The sequence below is a fragment of the Microtus pennsylvanicus genome, chromosome 3 (assembly GCF_037038515.1).
Source record: "Microtus pennsylvanicus isolate mMicPen1 chromosome 3, mMicPen1.hap1, whole genome shotgun sequence".
NCBI classification, from domain to species: Eukaryota; Metazoa; Chordata; class Mammalia; order Rodentia; family Cricetidae; genus Microtus; species Microtus pennsylvanicus.
The window spans coordinates 128627173-128652907 of record NC_134581.1 but is presented as its reverse complement, the minus strand read 5'-3'; the positions used below and the strand labels follow the sequence as shown (position 1 = coordinate 128652907).

General features: G+C 45.9%; 1 protein-coding gene across 5 annotated transcripts in view; it reads right to left on the bottom strand.

The window, feature by feature from the left end:
• Positions 1 to 22412, bottom strand: part of Susd1 (sushi domain containing 1) — a 121896-nt gene extending 99484 nt beyond the window's left edge. For 2 of the 5 annotated variants that reach the window (XM_075967115.1, XM_075967116.1), the window contains exons 1-3: positions 22096 to 22411; positions 11974 to 12087; positions 4000 to 4155 (exon numbers count right to left, since the gene is read on the bottom strand). In XM_075967115.1, the coding sequence (XP_075823230.1) occupies positions 4000 to 4155; positions 11974 to 12087; positions 22096 to 22213 (388 nt within the window). In that variant the 5' untranslated portion in view covers positions 22214 to 22411. Of the gene's footprint in view, positions 1 to 3999; positions 4156 to 11973; positions 12088 to 22095 lie in introns of all 5 variants that reach the window. The other 3 variants (XM_075967114.1, XM_075967117.1, XM_075967113.1) reach the window with 3 other exon arrangements.
• Between the last annotated feature and the right edge of the window lie 3323 nt (positions 22413 to 25735).

Here is a 25735-nt window from a genome sequence, read left to right as displayed (position 1 = left end):
TTTTTAATTTTGAGGCATTGTTTCATAATTTCAAAATATCATACAGTTTTTCACACTTAATACACTATTTTACATTTCCACTTGAAAAAGTTGCTAGGGAAAACCGTAAGGCAAAAGAAAACCAAATGGGCGGGTCCTCTCAGAAAGCAAGCATTTTGAGTGTGATTACACATTGGGCCGAGGCCAGGATGGGCTCAGGCACCAAGCGGCAGGAGCAAAGGAGCTTGGGAACAGGTGTTCTTTTAGAAAGAGGCTCCTGCCCTAGACAAAGGCCAGTAGACCTAACCTGACCTGGGAAACGGGTAAAAACAGAGCTGGAGGCGTGAAGGTGTGAGGCAAACTGGCAGGACACAGAGGGAGAGAAGTCCCCAGGAGCTGGGGGACGACAACACTCCCCGGTTCTTTTTGGTCACCTTCTCCTTTCTCAGCCAGGGCTGAAGGGCTTCCATTTCTCCAGCAGCAAGAGCACAATGCTCTAACATGCAGGAAATTCCTGTGAGAAGGTTACTGTTGCCATTCAGGATGGAACACGTGGCTCAGGGACTCAAAAGGCAAGAAGTCACCCTGAAGCCGTCAGCAGACCTTAGGAGACCCATGCCTACTTGGTGGCCCCTGTGTAGGGAAATGACAGTCCCCAGTCCTATCCACACGGGTGTCGATTCTCTCCACCCACTCTCCACCCACTCTCCGCCCACCTCAGACCACTCTCCGCCCACTCTCACATCGCTGTCGCTGGAGACCTTGTGGCCAGGTTTCTGTGACTTGCAAGAGTCACTACAGGCATTTCTGGACACCAGAGCATCTTCTGATTCTAGACTGACGTCAGCCCACTCTAAAACCACTATAGCTCATTCCTCCTCTAGCGCCAGTGACCTCCGAAGACGTCTGTCTTCAGCTCTGGAGCCTGACTTAGATTCTGCAAATTACAACATATTCCGGGAAGAAGATCCCTCAGGGTGAGGCTCCAAACAAAACTGGATAAAGGCTGATACATCCCAACCAGCATCCACTCATGTCTCTCTGGCAACTGATTCTGAGGCATTGGGCTCCTCAACACCAATAAAAAAAAATTACAGCTTTTACAAGGGGTCAACAGAGACCCCGAAATGAAAAGTCAAAGAAATGACGGGCAATGAACACGGGCTTCCTTGTGGGGTTACAGCAATGCCAACAGTAGTAACCTGACTTTGTAAATATTCTAAACCCACTGAATTAACACTTCAAAAGAAGGGAAATTGGTGAATGTGAATTGTGTCTCTTTTTCCAAAAAGGGAAGGATCACCAAAATTGCCAGAAATGGAACAAATCTGTCAGGGCTTATGCAGGATTGCAGGATTTTGTTCCAGGCAGGTTGGCTTTGGTTTGGCTGACACCTCTTTGACCCTTGCAGAAAACATTTCCTTCTCTCTCTTCCTGTTCTCCCCCCCCCCCCCCGCACCCTTCATCTTTCTAACTTCTGTTTAGTGTGCAAACCAGAGATCAAACCCAGGGCCCTGCTTATACTAGGTAAGAGTTCTACCATTCTTCAACCCAGCTCCATTCTTTCTTCCTATCTTTTGGGTGTTTTTGTTTCTTTGTTTGTTTTCTTTTTTTCTTTTAGAAATGGGTGCTTACTGTGTAGTGTAACTTTGCCTGGCCTAGAACCTGCTGTGTATAACAGGTTGACTTGGAACTCACAGAGAGCCTCTGCCTCTCAAGTGCTAAGGTTAAAGGCGTGAGCCGTCACACCTGGTCAGTCTTCCTAACTCTTAAAAGCTGAATGCATCCTTCAGCACAATACTGATACAGTTTTGAAAGAGCGGTTTCAGGTATCACGTGTCCTAGAACATCCCCCAGGTCTGTCCCTTGCTGCTAAGATAAGGGCTACCCTTGGGTTCCAGATAACACCTTTGCTCATCTTTCCCTAGCACCAGGTCAGTGAAATTAACTGTCCACCTGTCACCTCCCACTGGCACTGCCTTGGCAGAAAAGAAATGTATGTGAACGAGCCAGATAATAGATCATTATCATACATGGTTTTTAAAATTAGCCTCTCACCAGGCATAGTGGTGCACACCTTTGATCCCAGAACTAAAGAGACAGAGGCAACCCAGTTCCAGTCCCAATCTGAGTTTGAGGACAGCCTGGTCTACAGAGTGGGTTCCAGGATAAGCTCCAGGACAGTCAGGACTACACAGACAAAGCCTGTTTCCGAAAAAAAGAAAAAACAAGACCCCAAGGCCAAAAAAGCATTGCTGCCTTATAATGTCCTAATTTAATGTGGCAACATCACAGTTTTAAAAACCACACAGCCAGTAACTTGTTGCAGAAACAACAGGACACTGGATACAATGTGTTCTTTGAGAGAATACATTTATTCTTACTAAGAAAAAGCTGGATGTATGAATTTATCCTTCCAGGAATTTTGTCTTAGCACAGATCAAGCAGAACGGCGGAGGCCAGAATCTGCAGTTCCTAGCCACAGAAAGATTAAAGATGCTCTGTTTTCCTTGTTTCTCTGAAAACCTTGTAACGCCACCAAGCCTCTAAGCAGTCAGAGAGTCTACACCAAGATCTCAGAACCAAGAGGAGTTTCTGGCCTCTCCCCTTTGTGACCGATCAGGAACCTGAGAAAGCTGAAGAGTTGGCCTATTGGGATTCGCTACCTAGACGCAGAGTTCACCCAGAGTCATGAACATGAGGAGGGCTTTGCTCGGGCTTCCGTTCAATCAACTTACGCCCAGGAATCTCACTGACAAGGTTACTTGTTGCCAAAAGTCACATTCCTCACAGAGTCCTGTGGTGGCAAGTCCCCTTCGTGACAATGCTTAGACCTCCTAAGAGGCACAGAAACCCTTGGTGCTTAATGGGTGTTGTGCTTAGTTACAGGAAAATAGAGCTGGCACACTGGCTCCAGAGAGGTCAGCCTGATTGTCCATTGTAGAAAGGTTAAAACACAGGCCATCACGATGGCTCAGTGGGTATGAGAGCAGACTGCTCAAGCCTCAGTCTGAGTTCAATCCCCAGATTGGGCAGTGAAAGAATGGGACTCCTGAAGGTAGTTCTCTGAACCCCTGCCACACAAACACACTGTGCACATGTAAGCACACACACTGTGCACACAACCTATTTTTCTCTCTCTCTCTCTCTCTCTCTCTCTCTCTCTCTCTCTCTCTCACACACACACACCACATCATACATGCACACACAAACACACATACTCATAAACATACATAATAAATTTAAAATTTTTAAAGACATAAAACTTGAAAAACAGTACAATCAATTACCAGATGCCCACCCTCCAATATCATAAGTTATTCAATTACTGTTCATATTTCGTCATTTAAAACAGCTCACAGAAATCAAAACACAAAATACTTCATAATAATGCCCCAGACAATTCATCTCTCAAAATAATAACATTCTATAGATCACAATACCATGATCCCATCTAACAATAAGTCTTCATTGGGGTTTATATTACTCTGATAAGAAGATATGGCTACAAACAACTTGGGAAGAAAAGGGTTTCTTTTAATCTTACAACCCTCAGCTCACACTCCATCACTGAGAGAAGTCAGGACAGGAACCCGGAGGCAGGAACTGAAATGGAAGCCATGGAGGAATGCTGCTTACCGGCTTGCTCTCCGTTGCTTGCTCAGCCTGGCTTCTTGTAACAAGCAAGACACCCTGCCCAGAGGCGGCATCATCCAGTGAGCTGGGCCCTCCCACATTAACCCCTCATCAAGAAAACGCCTGACAGGTTTGCCTGTCTGCCATGTTTGCCAGGCTGATGGAGGCATCTTTTCAGTTGAGGTTTCCTTTTCCCAAGTGACTCTAACTTGTGTCAAGTTGACATAATGCTAGACAACACATAATGTTAGCATTAATTCTCTAATACTGACTAGTACTACTAGGTGTCTGTTCAAGTTCAAGGCTTTCCACCGTGATTCTACTCTCTACCCATCAGCTACCGTGCCATCCCCAAGTGGTCATCACCACAGCCCCGTTTAGTACCTGTACAGAAAGTGCCATCGTTGGGAATGAACGTCCTGTTGTTATTTGTAGCCCGATAGCCTTTGTGGCAAATGCAGTAGAACCCTCCAGGTGTGTTGTGGCAGGAGGTGTGGTTCCCACAGATCACAGTGGCTCCGAATTGGCACTCATCTTTATCTGCAGATGGATATGTGGAAACAACTCACACGAAAGCTGTCTATCCACACCATGCATCCCTCCCAGAATCCTCTCGCTCTCTGTAGACTACGGGATCTCTCCTCTCTGACAACAGCCTACTGGTGTATTTGGTTCTCCAGTCTCATGCTTTCCAGACTAGAAGGAAATGGACTCACAGAATTACATACCTGGTGCATACAAAACCACACGAGAAATACAACTTTATAATCTGGGAATCGAATCCATCTTACTTGAAGATTGGCAGCAGGTTATTTTTGATTTTTTTTCACATTTGAGAAAAAAATCATAAAAGGTTGAGGATGTAACTCTGTGAAGAGGTCCCTGTTGCTAAGATCCATGAGGTTCTGGGTTCAATCCCATGAGAGTGATCATGCTTTTAAAATAAGACATTGGTGGGTCAGCTAGGCAGTTTAGAGAATAAAGGTGCTTGCCAGAGGTTTGACAGCCTCGATTCTATCCTTAGGACCTACATAGGGCAGGAAAAGAATTCCCAAAAGTTGTCCTCTGACCTCCAAGTGGGACACACTGACATATGTGTGCACACACACAGATAAAATGTAACAAAAATAAAATTTAAAAGCGTAATGACTGGGAGATGTCTTTGTGGATAAAGTGTTTGTAGATCCCATAACCTACATAAAGCCAGACAGGGCAGCACACAGCTGTTATCCCAGTGCTCCTGTGGAGAAACAGGAGATGGAGACAGGAGAGTCCCAGCAAGCAACAGAAGACATTGCAACAAGGTGGAAGGCAAGGAGCCAACACTAGGTCAGGTTGACCTCTGACCACTACATGCACACACCAATACGAATACACACAAAGACATGTATGAAATTACCTGGTGCCACACACGCACACGCGCGTGCACACACACGCGCACACGTCTTAATGAATTTAACTCAATAGACATTTGGTTAGCCAGAGAAAGCAAGCCTAGAAAAATCCCATCTCCAACTCAGCCATTTTCTTGGTCTTTTCAGTATTAGAGAATTAGTGCTAATATTAAGTGTTGGCTAGCTATGTGTTATGTGTTACTGTGCTTCTACCTCAAAGTTCCCTCCTAGCGGCGGAACAGAGAGTTCTAGTCTCTCAAGGTTATTGTCAACAGGTGTGGCTAATAGCCAGCCCTTGTACTCCAGGCTTATATCTGTTCCCACTTCAAACAAGAGTCTAAAGGATCCAACTAAGTTCCAGTTCCCTTTATGGACGTAACTTTGGATTCCACCCAGGGAGTGGTTTGTCTACAGAACATTTTGGTCTAGTGTGTGAATGGGACTTGTTCTAGCAACGGAATGTTTAACTAAGAATGGAGTAGCCTGTGACCTTCCATTGGCTTGTTCATTTCCTTGTATCGTGTTAATCAGTCTTTTGTCTTACTCCTACCTTTTGGGGTCAGGGTTATTTTAGGCAGTTGGAAATTAATTAAATGCGGGTGAATTTTCAGTACTCACGGAAATACCCTCCCGATACTATACTATATGTTTCTCCGTTTTATTATTTTCATTTGCATCTTCATATTCTTTACTATATTTCTAACCCCATGCCTCTGCCCTGGCTGATCAAAGCTGATCCCCGACATAGGTGGGGCTGGTGGGCAGCAGGGAAAATAGGTAGGAGGACGGATCTAGGCTCAGGATAAGAGAGAAAGAGAGAACAAGGGAGAAAGAGAGGAAGGCACTCAGGGCGGGCCAGCCAGACACAGAGGAGACTGTGAAAGTAGGACATCCAGAATGGAAGATGAAAGCCTGTGGGCAAAATGTAAGTGAAGAGAAACAGGCTAAATGAAGTTACAAGAGCTAGTGGAACAAGCGAAGAATAAGGCCAAGCATTCATAACTAATAAGAAGTTTCTGTGTCTACCTCAGTACCCAGCAATACCACTTTTGGGTACACAATTGAGAATGCTCAATTGTACCACAAAGACATGTGTTCAACTATGTTCATAGCAGCATTGTTAATCATAGCCAGAACCTGGAAACAACCTAAATGCCCCTCAATCGGAGAATGGATAAGGAAAATGTGGTACGTTTACACAATGGAGTACTACACAGCAGAAAAAAAAACAATGATATCTTGAAATTTGTGGGCAAATGGATGGATCTAGAAAACATATTGAGTGAGGTAACTCAGACCCAGAAAACAAATATCATATGTACTTACTCATAAGTGACTTTTAGACATAAAGTAAAAAAAAAACCAGCCTACAATTCACAATACCAGAGAAACTAGATAACAATGAGGACCCTAAGAGAGATATACATGGATCTAAATTACATAGGACATATTAAAAAAAAAAGATCTCCTGAGTAAATTGGGAGCATGGGACCATGGGAGACATTAGAAAAAGAGGGGAAAGGAAGGGAGGGGAGTGGAGAAAAAATATATAGCTCAATAAAAACAATTAAAAAAATAAAATAAATTATTTCAGGCTGAAAAAAAAGAAGTCTCTATGTCATGATTTGGGAGCTGCTATACCCAGGTCCTCTGTAAGAGCAGTACATGCTTTTAGCCATTGAATCATCTTTCCTACATTTCCTATGATTAATTTTATATCCAATGATCCAACTAGAAAATTAGGATTGTCAGCTCCCAGAAAAGACACTAGAATTAGCACTGAAGTCTTAGGGGAAGGAAACACACTGCCCATCGGTGATCTCTGTGAGCCATGGTGATCACCAAGTATAGAGCAGCTAGAACACAGATGACTGAAGGCTGCCTTGGGTGTCATCAGCTAAAGAAAATGAGAGGGCAAAATGAAGTTAAACTCTCTCCTTCTCTGAGTTCCAGTGTGTTGGGTCAGGAAACTTTTTCTTTACATCTCACTCATGCTTATAGACCTTGAAAGCTGCCATAGAATATGCCCAGTACAGGTCATAGTCATGCATGCCTTTAATCCCAGCACTTGGGAGGCAGAAGCAAGCAGATCTTTGTGAATCTGAGGCCATTCTAGTCTACATAGTAAGTTCCAGGCCAGACAAGGATGCGATGAAAAATCTTGTCTCAAAATAACAAAAAAAACAAAACAAAAAAGTCAAAGCAACAACCATACCCCACCCCCACCAATACACACACAAGTATTTATGATGAGCAATTCTATGTACCAATAAAATGTGATGTGGGGTTCCCACATAAAAATGCTTTTTTTAACCATTGGTTAATAAAGAAAGTGTTCTAGCTTTGGCAGGGAAGAATAGAGCTAGACAGGAAAACTAAACTGAATGCAGGGAGAAAGAAGGTGAAGTCAGACAGATGCCATGTAGCTGTCAAAGGAGAAAGATACAGGAACCTTACCAGTAGGCCACAACCTCATGGTGATACACAGATAGAAATGAATTAATTTAAGATGTAAGAGTTAGCTAGGAATATGCCTAAGCTATTGGCCAAACAGTGTTGTAATTAATATAGTTCTGTGTGATTATTCAGGTCAGGGTGGCCAGAAAACATAAGAACAGTCTTTGCTTACAAATGGCACCTATCAACTGAGGCATGGATCCACATAAGATCTAAAAAAGCTTTAAAAAAAAGAAAGAAAGGAAGGAAGGAAGGAAGGAAGGAAGGAAGGAAGGAAGGAAGGAAGGAAGGAAGGAAGAAAGGAAGGAAGGAAGAATGGAAGGAAGGAAGGAAGGAAGGAAGGAAGGAAGGAAGGAAGGAAGGAAGGAAGGAAGGAAGGAAGGAAGAGAAGAAAACAGGACTTCTAGATCTACAAAAGTGGGAGCCAAGTGAAGCTTCTTGGTAGCTGCATTTTTTCAGATACGCTCTGTTTGCTGGTGGCGCACAGAGGAGTAGCTCCTTTAAGAAAATCTTCCTAACCCAGCATCTGCAGCAAACACTGCAGGGCTCTGTCAGAGCCATCTCCCTTACTCATGCACAAACAGCTTTGTCAGAGCCCTCTCCCTTACTCATGCACAAACAGCTTCGGCTCTTTTAGGAGGTCCTGAACTTAAATGGGGTTTGTGAGCAGCTTGCTACTAGTTGCTTAATGGCAACACAGACCCGTTGCATCCCTGGAGCTTGGGGCTGTGAGCATGGTTTACAGAGGTGGTAAATATACCTCCGCCATGTTGGACAAAAGAGCCAACAGGTAGGGCCACTGATGACTTCCTCCAATCAGGTTGTCTCTCAGAATGATACTCACTTTTCCAAAATACAACCTGGGGGGGGGGGACCCTTTGGATATTTCTTCCATTTTCACTTTTATTTTTAAATTACAACTATTTATTTATGCATACATGTATCTGTATGTGTGTCTGTCTCTCTGCCTGCCTGCCTGCCTGTTTTTGTGGGCACGCGGCATGCGTGTGGAAGTCAAAGGACAGTTGTAGGAGTGGGTTCTCTCCTCCACCATGCAGGTTCCAGGAACTGAACTCCAGGTAGTCAAGCTTGGTAGCAAGCACCTTTACTTACCGATCTAACTATCTCGACAGCCCTTCTTTTCCATTTCCTTATGTGACTTTTTAAAATACTTTTTTTTTTTTTTTTTTTAGTTTTTCGAGACAGGGTTTCTCTGTGGCTTTGGAGCCTGTCCTGGAACTAGCTCTGTAGACCAGGCTGGTCTCGAACTCACAGAGATCTGCCTGCCTCTGCCTCCCAAGTGCTGGGATTAAAGGCGTGCGCCACCACCGCCCGGCTAAAATACTTTGTTAGAGATGGAGAGATGGCTCTGCAGTTTAGAGTGCTTGCTACTCTTGAAGAAGAGCCAAGTTCAGTTCCCAGCACCCACTGGGCAGTTTACAACCACCTGTAACTTCAGCTTTGGGGGCTCCAAGGCCTCCTTCTGGCCTCTACAAGCGTACACTCACAGATACAACTCACACTCAATAGACTGGTGCACACAGATAAAAACTACACCCCACATGCTGTTGTGGTGTTTTTTTGAGGTAAGATCTTGCTATGTAATCCAAGCTGATGTTCAGACTCCAAATCCTCCGGCCTCAGCACAGGGGGCTGCTGTATCCCCAGCACCCTTTGAATTTTTTAGATGAATCTAGTATACAACCTACAGGTAAAACTATCCTTGTTAAGATTTGCCTGAGAGATTGGGACAACTGAACTCTCAAGTCACAGCTAGGTCAAGTGCACAGCTCGGCTGACAAATGCTACACAGAGCTTCCAGGCACAAGCCGATCTGGGCCCGGGCCTTTGTCGTTCTTTCTCAGCACATGTCTGCGTTAGTGACTTTCCTACTCTTGCGATAAATCACCATGACAAAGCAGCTTAAAGACGAAACGTTAATTTAGGCCTCCAGTTCCAGAGATGTAGAGGCGCAGCAGCAAGCAGCAGGCATGGCTGCAGGAGCAGGAAGCCGAGAGCTCACATCTTCAGCCACAAGCATGAAGCAGAGAGAGCAAACGAGAAGTGGGGTGCAGCTATGAGCTCTCAAAGCCTACCTCCAACGACATACTTCCTCCAGCAAGGCTGCACCACCTTGCCAAACAGCACCATGAACGAGGGACCAAGTGTCCAAATACTCAAGCCTAGAGGAGATATGTCTCATTTAAATGAATACAAGGTTCCCCTGAAGGTTTCAATTGAGCTATTTAGGTTTGTAGAAAGTTATAGAATTCTTAAGTCCTTCGATATAATGCCATACTATGGTGCGTTTGGCACAGGTGTAACCTCACTAGTAACCTCCAGTGCGCACGTAGCAATCCATGTACGAGGACCGGCAGTGACCAATAGGAACAAACACAGAAATGTGCGAAGGTCTCTCCTCTCCTAGGAGATGCACCCGTTGCTTAGAAGTCAAAGAGCAATCGAGAGCACAGTTAGGATGCAGGAGGGGAGGAATTCCTTAGAGCAGTGGTTCTCAACCTTCCTAATGCTGTGACCCCTTAATATAGTTCCTCATGTTGTGGTGACTCCCCAATCATAACATATTTTTATTGCTACCCCATAACTGTAATTTTGCTACTGTTATGAATAGTCATGTAATTGTCTGTTTTCCAATGATCTTAAGTGACCCCATAAAAGGGTTATTCGACAATCCTCCCCACACACACACACACAAAGGGATTACAACCCACAGGCTGAGAAACCACTGCTTTAGGGGAAGCCCCACCCAGTTCCTCAACTTCAGCTGTTAGAAAAAAAAGAGCAGGTACTGGAGGAGAGTGGGGGGGGGGGGAACAGGAGAAATTCCCTAAGGAATCTGACTGCAGAGCAGCCACTGGACTAAGGGGAGAAGGCCGCTAGTCTAGTGAGACTGCTCAAAGCTTGTGAAGTCTGGTCTGCAGAAAGGGCAACGGTGGGTCACAGCGACAGCTTTTAGCTGTGAAATGGAATGCGACTTGCCTAACTTCTGGACTGTGACTATTTGAACGCAGGATTAAATTGTTTTTCTTTAAGAAGTTAAACAAAAGAAAATTCACATCAGGACAAAGGGTTAGGGGGTTGGCTCAGCAGGCTAAAACATTTGATACACAAGCATGAGGGAGTAAGTTCAAAGCCCCAGCCAGACCCCTGTAAAAAGCCAGGCATGGCCAGAGCTGGTGGGATACACTTTTAATCCTAGTCCACAGGAGGAAAGACAGGTGCTTCATAATGACTTTCAAGACAGCCAGGGTTATGTAGAGAGATCCTGTTTCAAGAAAGAATGAAAGAAAGAAAGAGAGAGGGAGGGAGGGAGGGAGGGAGGGAGGGAGGGAGGGAGGGAAAAGAAAAGAGGGAGGAAGAGAAGAGAAGAGAAGAGAAGAGAAGAGAAGAGAAGAGAAGAGAAGAGAAGAGAAGAGAAGAGAAGAGAAGAGAGAAGAGGAAAAGCCAGACATGGCCAGGGAGGATGACTGGGGCTCCTTGGTTGACAATCTAGTTCTGGGTTCAATGGGAAACTCTGAACATCTTCCTCTGGCCTCTGCACATACCTCTCCACACACACACACATGTGCATATACCAGACACATGCACCACACACACACACACACACACGTGCATACACCAGACACATGCACCACACACACACACACACACACATGTGCATACACCAGACACATGCACCACACACACACACATGTGCATACACCAGACACATGCACCACACACACACACACACACACACACTTAGTCACACATGAAAATCAACACAAAGGTATAACAAGGGTATAGATGCTGCCAGTTCACAGCTACAAGGCAACACTTTTACAGCATATAGCAAGGAGAAAACTGAGAAGTCATTGCCACTTTTATTATAATTAAATTTTTGTGACATTCTCTCTGAATTGTGCTTTAATCTCAATGCTATCTGATTGTACTAGCATGGACACCATGAGCCAAAAAAAAAAAAAGAAAAGAAAAGATTCTCAGCTGCCTCTAGTCTAAACAACCTTCAAGCTATCTTAAAGTATTCCTTGAAGTCATCCCAAAGGGTCAGAACTACAAAAATCACAGGGAAAATTCTGATGGACATTCGAGACAAGTAAGCTAGTAAGCTAGTCATTTGTTTTTTTCCATGGCATTAAGATAAATAGTTTTATATCAAAACAACCTGAGAAATAAAGAAATAAAGAAATTTGCTTTTGTTGTTAAGTTAAAGTTGGGACATAAAACAGACTTCAAATCTGTGTAGGCCAAAGAATTTCCAGAGAGCTCAGGTCAACGACATCTAACATGAGGGGTTCTTCCTTGGAAACACCAGAAAAAGGATATATCTAAATAATAAAACCAAAATTTTTTGTAACTGCCAAAAACCCATCTAAAAAAATGTGAACAAAATAACAATGTTTGCCCTCCAGGGACACTGGCTCTAAAACTGGAGAACCCTTGGTTTTGATTCAAATTCTCAGCATAACCCACCACTGAAACTTACCAACACACCGTGTCCTCCCGTTGCCCCAGAAGCCATAGTTGCAAATGCAGATCCTCTTCCCGTCCTTTTCCTGGCATGTGGCGTGTTCATGGCATGTGGCACAGACACCTACGTCTAAATCAGAAATCACACTCTTCAGAAACAGGAGGTTAGAGGTGAGAACTGTTCGGTCAAGGGACATGTATTACAGAAAACCAACATTTGAATACCAAAACAAAACAGGTCAAATCTCATCCTTAAGACTTTCCACAGTGACTCACTGCCCACAACATATAATGCAAATTCCCCTGCCAATCAACGCTCTTCGCTGTCTGTCTTCTCATCAACTCCTCCAGCGTCACGGTCCCAGATTCCAACTGCACAGTACCTTCCCAGCAGAAGGGAGAGATCCTGTCCACTATCTATTCTCATCCTTGTCACGGGTCACCATGCTCCTGTCCCGGGAATGCCCACACCCTCTTATCTGCCTGTCTGGAGCTCACTCTTATTTCCAGGATCCAGTCAAAATGCCTCCTTCTTTCTGAAGTCTCTCCCACTCCTAAAGAAAGCTGTTCACATCTTCTAATCGCCCATGAAACATGTCCACTCCCATAACAATGATGTTAATCTCTCCAGATGTTTAATCCTCTCTTGGAACTGTGACTGAACCACTCACGGATGAGGATTATGACATTCAATATGATTGAAGATGATTTTTCAATATGATCTTCACAAGCATAACATAGACACCACACTCCACGTATTTTTAGTGGTTGGATACAGAGATCTAAAATGGGGGCTGGAGAGATAGTTCACAGGTTGAGTACTGGCTGTTTTTCCATAGGACCCATGTTCAATTCTTACCACCTACATGGTGGTTCACAACCACCTGTAACTCCAGTCTCAGGGGATCCAACGCCCTCTTCTGATCTTCTGGCCTCAGCGAGCACTATATACACACTGCATACAGACATACATGCAGGCAAAACACCCATACATATAAAATAAATCTAAAATGTGACTTGCTACAGCTCTAAAGGCAGACCCAGGGAGAGAGCTCATCTGCCTGTTAGTCTATCTCTTTCACTTTAAGGAAGAAGTGAATGTGTTTAAGATAACAACCAAGTCCTGACAGGATGGCCAGACCCCAATTACTTAGATAAACAACAGAAATATTTAAAGCTAAAACTCTTAAAACATCTAAATTTACCAAATAGTGATATATGACCTGAGATCAAATAAGAATTTCTGCTCAAGGCTATGGAGAATATTGAGTTTCCTGCCCGTGTCTCTGTAATTTCAGGAGTGGCCTAGTATGGAGAAAGTTCCAGCATAGAATTTCATCCTAGACTTGGCTTTGTCCTTACCCAGATAATACAGCCTCGCCCTCAGGCCACACCAGGCACAAGACCAACAGAGAGTGGGAGACTCCTAAATACTCAGTCATGTTTTTTGCTTTTGTATTTTTTTTTTTATCTAACTAACAAAGGACAACACATTCGAGGACAGCCTGGGCTAAATGAGAGTCTATCAAGCAAACGCCAAACAATAAAAACAAATAAAATCAAAGACAACATAGAAACAACAAACCACTAATGGTTACTGGCACCAAATTAACCAAGGAATTTCCATAAATATCTAATAACCATAAGAATGCAAAAAAAATAAATATTATCTGACCATCATTGAATAATGGAATAAAACTTTAAAGCAAAACTTATGTCTAGGGGCTGGAGAGATAGCTCAGCAGTTAAGAACACTGACTGCTCTTCCGAAGGACCTAGGTTCAATTCCCAGTGCCCACATGGCAGTTCACAACTGTCTGTAGCTCCAGTTCCAGGGGCTCCAAAACCCTCACACAGACATACATGCAGGCAAAACACCGATGCACGCACAGGGCAAACAAATAAACCATACTGAATTGTTGAAGCAACAAAACAAAGCACTGTCTGATGTGGTACTAAATGTACATATAGGACCTTTTTTATTTAAAGAAAAACAACCTATGTCGAGTTTCCTCAAAAGAAACCCCCTTGTGCAACACTCCCCCAAAGCATTCAGACAAAGACAACGTCCAGACTGAAAGACAATGATGATGTGAGAGCTTACTGCACAAACTCCAGTCTGTCGTGCTTTCGCAGTCTTAAAAAGTAAATTGGGGGGGGGGGGGGAAATCAAGCAATCACAGATGAGACCTACGATTTTAATGAAAAAAAGTTTGAGGGGGGAAAAAGAAAGTGGAGATTTAAGAACTAGAAAAGCATATTTCTAAAAATAAAAAGAAAGATTTCTGGGTAAACACCGAGGATTTCAAATACTTCCAACCCCCTTACACCTAAAAAAGAAAGAAATGAAAGATTAAAAAACTGTAAATTTTTCTGTATGTTTTGTATGTGTGTGGAGGGGTGCATGTGTATGCATGTAGATGTATGTATGCAGATGTGCGTGTGTATATATGTAGATGTATGTATGCAGATGTGCATGTGTATATATGTAGATGTATGTATGCAGATGTGCATGTGTATATATGTAGATGTATGTATGCAGATGTGCATGTGTATATATGTAGATGTATGTATGCAGATGTGCATGTGTATATATGTAGATGTATGTATGCAGATGTGCATGTGTATATATGTAGATGTATGTATGCAGATGTGCATGTGTATGCATGTAGATGTATGTATGCAGATGTGCATGTGTATGCATGTAGATGTATGTATGCAGATGTGCATGTGTATGCATGTAGATGTATGTATGCAGATGTGCATGTGTATGCATGTAGATGTATGTATGCAGATGTGCATGTGTATATATGTAGATGTATGTATGCAGATGTGCGTGTGTATATATGTAGATGTATGTATGCAGATGTGCATGTGTATATATGTAGATGTATGTATGCAGATGTGCATGTGTATGCATGCAGATGTGCATGTGTATGCATGTAGATGTATGTATGCAGATGTGCATGTGTATATATGTAGATGTATGTATGCAGATGTGCATGTGTATGCATGCAGATGTGCATGTGTATGCATGTAGATGTATGTATGCAGATGTGCATGTGTATGTATGTAGATGTATGTATGCAGATGTGCGTGTGTATATATGTAGATACTTGTGCATGTAAGTGTGTGCACATACACATGAAGGCCATAGGACAACTTCGCTATTATTTATTCGCAGGCACTGTCTACATGTCTTGTTTGTTGTTTTGTTTTTTTTGGCACAGGATCACCAAGTAGGCTAAGCAGCCTGGCTGGCCAGTGAGCCCCAAGGCATCTCTACCTAAAAGTATAAATCTTAAAATAAGGATGTTAGCAATTATTTCAGATGGAAATGAGACCAATACCTAGGAACGGCTTTGCAGAATGGAAGAAACAGAGTCCCTGGGTCCCTAGAGGGACAGGTGTAAGAGACAGGAACAAAACAGTGAGGGACCTGCTTGAGCAGAGCAGTGTTTGCTCCGCCATTCTTTTTGATATGCTTGGGATGGAAACCAGGCCTCCTGCAAGCTAACCACATGCGATACCACTAAGCCCCACCTCCAGTCACAGACTGAACATTTCTATAAGGAGTAATGAACCAAATCCCCTCACGAATGCTGATGTATGATGGCGTTTACTTAAAAAAAAATCAGGGGAGGGGGCTGGAGAGATGGCTTGGTGGTTAAGAGCATTGCCTGCTCTTCAAAAGGTCCTGAGTTGGATTCCCAGCAACCACATGGTGGCTCACAACCATCTGTAATGAGGTCTGGTGCCCTCTTCTGGCCTTCAGGCATACACACAGACAGAATATTGTATACATAATAAATAAATAAATATTTTTAAAAAAATCAGGGGCTGAAGAGATGGCTCAGAGTTTAAAAGCTCTGGCTGCTCTTCTAGAGGCCCTGAGTTCAATTCCCAGCAACCACATGGTGGCTCACAACCATCCGTAATGAGGTCTGGTGCCCTCTTCTGGGGTGCAAACATGCATGCTGTCAGAACACTGTAGACATAGCAAATAAATCTTAAAGAAAAAAAATCAGGAAGACTCCAGACTAGAGAGATAACAGGCAGAGCAGAAGCGAGAGACCATCCCCAAGGGGTTAAATACATTTAACCCCTTTAATAGATTAACACTTTAACACAAACCACTGTAAAACAAAGTCATCTCCTTTTGCAGTTCCTCATGCCATGGTTACGGGCTGTGTCTCCTTCAGACCTTGCTACATTGACAGTAAATTACCCATATAATATAAAGGGAAATGGAAAGGGAAGAAAATAAAAGAAAGAAAATGAGAAAAAAAATCAACGGCTGGAGAACTGGCTCGGTGATCCAGGACACTTTCTGCTCTTGCAGAGGACCCACGTTTGGTTCCCAGCACCGGTATCAGGCAGCTCCATTGGTGGAGAACTTGTCTAGCTTACAAGACACCCTGCGTTTGATCTCCAGTGTACTCAAAACCAGGTGCTCATGCTGCAGTCCCGGCACTTAAGAGGTGGAGGCAGAAGGGTCAGGGGTTTAAGGACATAAAGTTCAAAAGCAGCCTGTGCTACATGAGACCGTGTAGGAAAAAGAAGAGGGAGGAAGGGGAGAAAAAGGATAAAAGGAGTAGTGAGAGCTGAGAAATAGAAATGCTGAGTGGATTCTAAATCATTTTCAAATCAAGATATAAATCACATAAATATGGCCATGTTCATATATCTTATCATTTCTAGGAACAACCATGAAGATGCAATGCCTGATGTTTAGCACAGCGGTTATGAACTAGGGAATACAGTTCGACAGCCATTTCCTAGCTGGTTTAGCCTTGATCATCTCTATATGTCCTGTACATCTGTAAAATGAAGATGACATCAAACCTGTCTCATGGTCTTTGTGGTGATCACAGAGTGAATGCGTCAGATGTGGAAAGCAATGTGCTCATTGACCACTGTAATAATGGCCACTCCAGTCTATTAACAGGAACTAGCCCCATAGTTAGTCTGCAGACAACCAATGTCTACTGGATTACCAGTAGACAGCAACGGGAAGAGCAATGGATGACTGCTGGAAGCAGAAATCCAAACCAAGTCCTCGTGTGGACAGTTAGTTATCTACCTCTCCATGGACCGGTAGATTCCACAAACCATAATATCTGAAGTTATGTATTCATTCCTTGCATGACCCATATCCTCCCTCCCTTCTTCTGAAGCTTGACTGGGATGCTGGAAGTTCATCTTTAGTGCCTGCTCGGTTCTCTTTCTTCTTTCCTGCCCCCCCTGCCCACGTCAGCAACCCACTCTCAGTCTTTAATAATACACCAGCTGTCCTGGTTAGGATGTCTGTTGCTATGATAAAACACCAGGACCAAAGGCAACTTGGAGAAAAGGATTCATTAACATGTAACAGCTTGCGGTTTATCATCCAGCGAGGTCAGCGCGGGAACACAAGGCAGGAACTGGAGCAGAAGTCATGGAGGAACGCTGCTTCCTGGCTTGCTCCTCGTGGCTTGCTTAGCCTTATTTTTCTCACCATTCAGGACCACCTGCCCAGGAATGGCACAGCTCACAGTGGGTGGGGCCCTGGGGCCCTCCCACATCAATCATTAATCAAGAAAATGCCTAGGGGCCAATCTGGTGGAAGCATTTTTCTCAATTAACATTCCCTCTTCCCAGTTATGTCTAGGTTTGTGTCAAGCTGACAAAAGCCACGAGCACAGCAGCTCCTTAAACACCCGCCATCAACCTGCCTGCAAGGTAAAGATATGCTGTTCGCAGGCAAGGGAGGAGGAGTTTGTTGGAACCCTTGAACTTAACATTTATCCTCACCTAACTCCCACAATCCCAGTAGTACAAGACAAACCTGGCAAATTCACTGTTCAGCCTTCTTGGGATTCCCTTCCCTAAACATATGGAGACATGTGGAAATACATTAAATAACCACGTGGGGGACCCAATAGAGTCCAAAACTCAGAAACAGAAAAAAGTCTAGGATCAAGTCTAGAATACTATACCAAACTGCACTATTCCTAAGAAACTACATCAAATTCTAGAGATAGAATCCATGGACCCAAGAAATACCATATTCTCTCTCCTCTCCAGCATCCTTGACAGAAAAAACACAGCCTCTCCCTTAGTCAAGTGCATTACCACAGATCTACACCCAAGCCTTAGCCTCTACTTTAAATGAATTCAAGACAGAGGTGCCTTCTCCTTAGCCAAGCAATCATCACAGTCAGCCTAAACCCCTGAACTAGCCCCAGAACAGACTATTCTGAACCCTTAACCTTTCTGTGTGTAAAATGTTTCCAGGACCTTGGCTTCCTTTGACCATCTCTCATTCTCTTTCTTGTCTGACCAAGATCAAACCACAGTGGACTCCACACCTTGCCTCCAGAACAAAACCAAACCCATATTAAGTATACCAGTGTCCAAATCTCAACTCTGAGTCTGGAGTTAAGCAGCCATTAGTTTGGGAGTCACCCTTAAAGTCACATTCAACAATCATTGTTCAGCCTACTTCAGCCGTTCTGTTCTTCTCTCACACTGCCTCACACACGACACCTTCTCCGGCAGGTTGTGAGTTTTGTATTTTTTTAATTTTTGGTCCTGTTGGAGATGGAACCTAGGGCCCCCCAAATGTTAGGCCCCAGCCCTGCACACTGTTCTGTAAATCCAACAGACGGCTTATTAGCTACAGCCACAGACATCAGAGAGCTCATTCAGACTCAACCAGAAGAACATGGATGTGCACAAGATCAAGTTCCTGGGGGGTGGAAGGCAAGCCATTGTGGAAGTCCTTCATTAAGTTTCATCTCGCTCCTCAGCTTAAACAACTTTCCATCACTCTGAAACTATCCACTCTCTCCCCTGTTGGGGAATGCAGACCCTTAGACCCTGAATTTTCTGTGACCCCTTGCCTGCCGGAGTAAACAGCTTGTTTTCCTGTGCTTGCAGCTGCTTTAAGCACGAGACCTTTATGAGTTCCTGATGGCAGGGGAGTGGTTTCTGCTGGGCTTGCAGCTGAAAAGTCCAGAGAGCTAGGGCACAGCCATTAGTCAAGGAGAGTCCTTTATAAGCTGCCTTGGAACACAATAAAAGGGGCATTCTTGTTTCAAGGATGACCTGTGTCTCTATCTGTGTGTGTGTTTCAATCTCCAGCCCTTTGCCCGACCTATGAACCATTGCATGGTAGACAGACAGTAGTGTACAGGCAGGGTACAGGAACTGTACGCTCCCCCTCTCGTCTCCTCCCATGCTGCCATCTCTCAGGAAGACAGACCGGGGCCCACACGTACGAAACACATGACAGAGGCATGTCACACAGTGACCTTTCCCCAGTGTGGCCCATCATTCCTCCACCTTGCTCCCCTGGCTCTGTCTTTCCCCAGACTTCCTGATCCCAGCCAGGCCTGAGCCAACAAGTCCCACAGCCACTCCCAGACTCAGAGCAAAGCCACAGAGAGAGTGAGAACAGGACTGACTGGTTCCACCCTTCCTCAGCCACGGCCAACCTCTGGAATCCCCTGGGGCCAGGCACCCCACCCACTCACCAACACCCTCCTGCTCCCTAGTTTATGCTTCCCCATTTTCCTTAAACTCAGGCTTCAGCTAACGTTCTCCCAAGGATCTCCTACCAGTTAAATGTAACTCAGCCAGAGGCTACTAGCGAGAGAATCAACAGGAGCAACTGAGATGCTAGCAATGGCAGCATTGGCCTGGTTTCTAGCCCTCAGAGACAGAGGCAGGAGAATCAGGAGTTTGGAGCCAACTGTGGCTACAGTGGAAGATCCTGTCTCAAGAAAAAGTGCACACACACACACACAAGTACACACACAAACAACACACATGTACACACATGTACAAACACACAATACATCCACATACCACATACACAAAAATACTACATGCGTACACAAATAACATACACACACACAAACATACATAGAAACACATAAACATATGTATACACATACATACACAAGCACACACATACACACAACCAGGCCAACCAGAGAAAGGCAAATAAGCCCACTAAGCAAGCACACAAGATACCTGGAAATGATGCTAACAAACACAGCAGCTTCCCAGGCTGGGCATCCCTAAAGCCCTCCCACCCTGACTGCCAGCCTTGGAGTCACCACCCCGAATTCAGGTGATAGTGGCTGACTCCCCTGCTACAGCCAGCTCTCGTTAACAGTCTTCCTGTGCTTGGTACCATCCGGGTGGCCCCTGTTTGTTCCCACATCACATTCGTAACTTGAGTCAACAACCCCTTTTCACAAGGGGTTCTCTGTTTAATAACAAAGTCACGCTCAACAGTGGGCAATAGAGATGTGGTCACAGCATCAAAGAGAAGTGGACAGGGCTCAATGAACTTCCAGTAAGAGAGAACATCCAGCCTAGTTCTGAAATATAAACAGCACTCACTCAGGAGGTAGGAGAAGGAACTGGCAGTTTCCCCTGACCTCTCCTCCCTTTCCTCCCTTCTCTTCCCCTCCCTTCCCTTCCTGACATTAACTTCTCCTTCTTGCAGCCCAGCTTTACAAGGGTTCTATCAAACATCGTGTCCATTCTTATATTTTCACCTCCTCCCTACTGAATAAAGCTTGTAGTGCTAACATGTGAGCAGCTGAACTCGTTCTTCCCCAAGTCCTGCACTGACCAGGCCAGCCCCGCTGACATCTCCAAGCAACCCTGTTGCCAGGCAGAGTCACCAAGTCCCAAGGCTGTTTCTAGGCATACTGTGAGCTCCAGCTTCTGGTGTCCTTGGCGCCATTCTAGCCCAGGTGTCCCATCCAGTTGACTGCTGCATCTTTCTCCCGTCCCTGCATCTCCCATCTAAACTAGCTCTGCCCCCAAGAACACACACTTGAGCTGGTCATGTGGCACGCACCTATAATTCCCAACACCTCAGAGGCTGAGACAGGAGGACTGTATCACCCCTGCGTTTTCTACCTTCAAGAAAGAAGTTTTTGTAGAACTGGATGCTCTCTGTTCATAGGCGAAGGGAAACCGTCTACCTAAGGAGAGGAGTTAAATAAGGCAGCTGAGTTCATGTCCCCACATCACCTCACACTTCCCAAATGGGCTGGAGGTGTGGCTGGTGCTTAGCATGCAAAAGCCTGAATTTAATCCACAGCACCGAGGACATTTAAGGGAGAAGAAATTGTGGATGATGCCGAGTGACTGCTCGTTTGGTTCAGCCAAATAATTCAATGAACCACACTTAATACTTCCCTAGGCGAGGGTCTTCACTGATCCTAAACGGGGATTCAAGCATCCTCGGGTTTTAATTCACAATCTCACGGGAGACTTTGTTGGCTAGTTCTGTGTCAACTTGACACAAGCTACAGTCATTTGGGAAAAGGGAACCACAATTGAGAAAAAGCCCTAGATTGGCCCCGTGGGCAAGCCTTGCTGCATTTTTTTGATTGATGTTGAAGGGCCCAGCTCACAGTGGATACTGCTACCCCTGGGCTGCAATACTAGAGCGCCAACACTGCACGTTTAAATGACACAGGAAGGGAGGCAGAGACAGGCGGATCTCTGTGCGTTCGAGGCCAGCCTGGTCTACCAAGGGAGTTCCAGGACAGGCTCCAAAGCTACAGAGTAACCCTGTCTCGAAAAACAAAAAATAAATAAATAAATGACACAGGAAAGACATTAAAGTGCTTTCTATGGATGGGTGGATGGATGGATGGATGATGGATGCAGAGATGCATGGATAAATAGATTAATGAATGAATGGAGGAACGAACTAAAGAATGAACTCTGTTCCTATAAACTCGTATGCTTCTTTCTTAGCATTCTTAACATTGACTTTTTCGTGGAAGTGAAAGAGGAGGGGGAGAGATGGCTACAGGCCAAGAATTTGTCCAGCAAAAGCCACTGCGACCGGAAGCTGGGGGGAGCTACCGGCTCGCCTGCCAACGCGCTCCCACCCCGCGCGCCTCTACTCCGGGCTCGCACCCGAGCCCAGGCCCCACATCCCCACCCACCCCGGGAGGCGCGAGCTGAAGCAGGGCCGCCTCCACCCACGCCCCACTGTCCCCGGGGCGGGCAGCCCTTACTGTTACTCGCCGCTCCTCCTCCGCGATTCCTCCACGCCCCGAGTCTGCGCCGCGGGACCCTAAACGGGAAGCGTCCCGAACGCCCGGGGCCTCGCACTCACCGTCGGTGCCCGGTTCTCCGCTGACACCGCGGGCCAAGCCGAGCAGCAGCACAAGCCGCAGCAGCCGCGGCACCTGGCGACCCGGCGAGCGGCGCGTGCCCCGGGGCCCCCGGCCCATGCCACCCTCTCCCTCCCGGCGCCCGCCACTCCCCGGAGGCCCCTGCGCGCAGAGATAAGGCCAGCGGCGCGGGGAAGGGGCGGCGCAGAGGCTTCCGGCGCAGGGCAGCGGAGCGCGGGGTCCCCTGCGGGGAGCGGGGTCCGGGGACCTAAGTGCGCCTGGTGCACCGGCTGCACGCCGGACACGCCACGGGGCGAAAACGGACTGTGCTAGGGAGGAAACGTCGCGGTGCCAAATGTGACTTACGGGGTCTCTAGGGAGACCAGAGAGGGGCGAGGGTCACATGAAGGGAACTCTTCCTGGACAGGACAAGGAGAGTTGGGATGTGGTGGCCGCCGCACCGAGGGAGAGCCAGTCCACCGGGGGTGAAAATACTTGATCAGGTGACAAAACAAAAGTTCCAGCTGCTTGGTGGGCGCCCAGCTTGTTAGGAATTGACAAAGACGTGAATGAAGGAACACAGTGTTCTAGAAATTACGAGGGACTGCCCCCCCCCCGGGTGGGGACAAAAGTTTGGGGAAATATGTTTCATCACAGAGGTAAAGGTCTCTGCTGTGAGAATACGGCCAGCCAGCTGCGGGGCGTGAGGGAATCAGCCCTGAGCTAGAGCGGGAATCCAGGAAATATAACTTAGGGGTGGGGCACGTGATCTCTGAACTTTGGAGAGAAGCAGAAATTGAGTGTCATGGAACGCAGTCCACCATAAGTTAACACTAGTATAATATTAGAGAAAGAAAAGCGAAGAGAAACTGCAAACGTCACTTAGGTCCCTGGTTTGGGCGGACACTGGTGGGAACCGTAGAGTTAAGGCAGGGAGTGAGAACTGGGGCTGAGGGAGGCTGCAGAGGCGGAAGTAAGACCGGGTGTGAAGGCTTTGAGTTTTGTCTGCAGGGCTGTCCCAAGGGCAGGGGCACTCCTTTGCCTTCACACCGGTCAAGTCTCCCTCCCTCTAATTGCAGGCAAACACGCCCATGGAAGTGCCGCCCTAGAAAAATAAACTTTCTAGTGTCTTGTAACAAGCTTTCTTCAAGATAATTTTCTATCCAACAAAGAGAGAAACCTGCTTTAGGAAGTAGATGGACGGTGTGTTAAAATGTGTGTGGTATTTAGGCAACTTTTTGGTAAATCCAGCTCTCTGATCTTTGACATGCCAGTGTTTCAACAAATGCACCATTGGAGACATTTTCAAACAACCTTTGCCTCCACTCCCTATGCCCTTCTACAGAAGAAATATATATAGTTTAAAAAAACGTGATGCCAGGAAAAAAAAACCTGTCCAAAACTTGGAAATGGGAGAGAAATTACAGGCTGTCTTTTTAGCAGGGCATTGGGTTGGGGGCTATCTAATCCACTTTCAGAGAATTCTCCAGTTCAAAAGTGGACTTTCATGAATGTCCTATGGACTAGGCTCATTGGCCACTGAAGAACTCTGATGACAGTATTACCAATCAGAGCTGATTGGGGTTCTTTACCTGGATAGAAAACAGGATGAGCAACCAGACCTGGTGGCACACACGTTTAACCCCAGCACTCAGGGGGCAGAAGCAAGAGGATTTGTTCCAAGCCCCTTGGTCTACGTAGCAAGTTCAAGGACAGCCAGAACTACAGAAACTCAGAGGTCTCACCTCAAAATGCAAACAAAACGTTGTGAGTACAAGCAGAGAGGCTCTTTGTGCCCCAAGGGCATGAATCCGCAGGTGGGGGGAAGAGGGGAATTGGACTGGGCTGGGAGGCTCAAGGCTCCAAACTCTGATAACCAGGGGCCTGTTGCTTCATGCTTAGAAGGCTAGAAGCCGGAGACATGACTAGGCATTCAGGCTGGAGGCTTATTGCCCTGGACTTTAACCACCAGCAAACCCCAGCATTTTGCAACTGTTGTAATCCTCTCCTTACAGCCGCTGTTTGAGGCGGCGGCAGGCAGTTCCTGTTGGGGCTGCAGCTCCTGAATGGGCTCTGGGTTTAGGACCGGTAGCTCCTGCAGCTGCCATTACAGGCCTGGGACCCAGTGGCCACTGACGTCTGACAGCTCCCTGGAACTCTTCTAGCGGCTTCGGCTCTTCACGACCCTCTCTATCTCCACCATCTCTTCTCCCTGCACTGTCATGTTCTAGTCCTTTTCTGCCAGTTCATTACTACCACTGGCGTCGCTGCCTTCCACTGCTTCAAGCAACCGTCTCCTCTTTGCGTTACCAGCTCATAGTAATTAGAAAGATCAAAAGGAACCAGGGGCTGGGAATAGAGGGTGCTTTGCCGAGCATGTATGAAGCCCTGAGCAGAGTTGTACAAGCTTGTGATTCCAGCACTCCAAGAGATAGAGGTAGGAGGATCAGGAGTTCAAACTATAAAACAAGTTTAAGGCCAGCCTGAACTACTTGAGACAGTGCCTCGGATTTTAAAAAGAGGAGTCAGGGTGGGGCTAAGGAAACGGCTCAGTGAGTGAGAACACCGTCGCTGCAAGTACTAGAATCTACAGAGTGAGTACAGGCATGGCTGCACATGCTCCTCACCCTAGCATTAAAAGGCAGAAACATGCAGAGTCTAGGCGCACACTGGCCAAACAGCCTAGCCCCACCAGTAGGCCGCATGTTGACTGGCAGAACCTGTTTCAAAGGTGTGCTGCAGCAACATCTGAAGGCTGCATGTGCACTCCGCTGCTTGCACCCACACACGTATGCACCATGTCTATACACCACACCACACAGACACCCCGGAGGGATCAAGAAAACGCTGGTCAAGAATCTTCTTAAGCCGAGTACAGTGTCACATACCCTTAATACCAGCACCGGGATGGCAGGACAGTTTCTGTGAGTTTGAGGGCTGCCCGCTCAACCAACACCAGGCCACAGACAGAACTACATAGTGAGAGACCCCCCCTCCTGCAAAAAAGAAGAGGAGGAGGAGAGGGAGAGAGAAGGAGAGAGGAGAGAGAGAGAGAGAGAGAGAGAGAGAGGAGAAAAGAAGATGGTTTTGAATGCCTCTGGACTGCTCTAAGAGTGAGCTAACAGCCTGTGTATATAGGATTTTTTCCCATCATGGCAGTCTTTCAGGCAAACAGAGGACCATGTTTGCGCCAATGGAGGCACAGTACTTCATACAAACAAAACTTATGCCCATCACCGCTTTCTACTGGGCCACTGGAAGAGATGTTTCTTTCTCTGACCTGGATGAGAACGGCCGCTAGAGTTTACCCAGGCTCCCACTGGAAAGAGGTCTGGTGAAGCTATGAAACCCCATGCCTGGGAGGGACAGTGCCTTCTGGAGCCAAAGACTGTACAGCTACATCCAAGGTCATTTCATCTCAAGAAGCAAAACAGAATAGTGAACCAGTTTTGAATCTGGAGTAGTGAAATGGTTGCTGCGAAAATATTTGGCTTAAGAAAAATGTCCTTTGAAGGGGATGCAGCGGGCACACCCACATTTCCCAAAAGGGAATTTGGAAGGAGCCTTGATTGAATGACTTGATGAATTTGACTGGAATGACTTTATGAATCTGAATTTTGGTTCCAAGGTGTGTGTATAGAG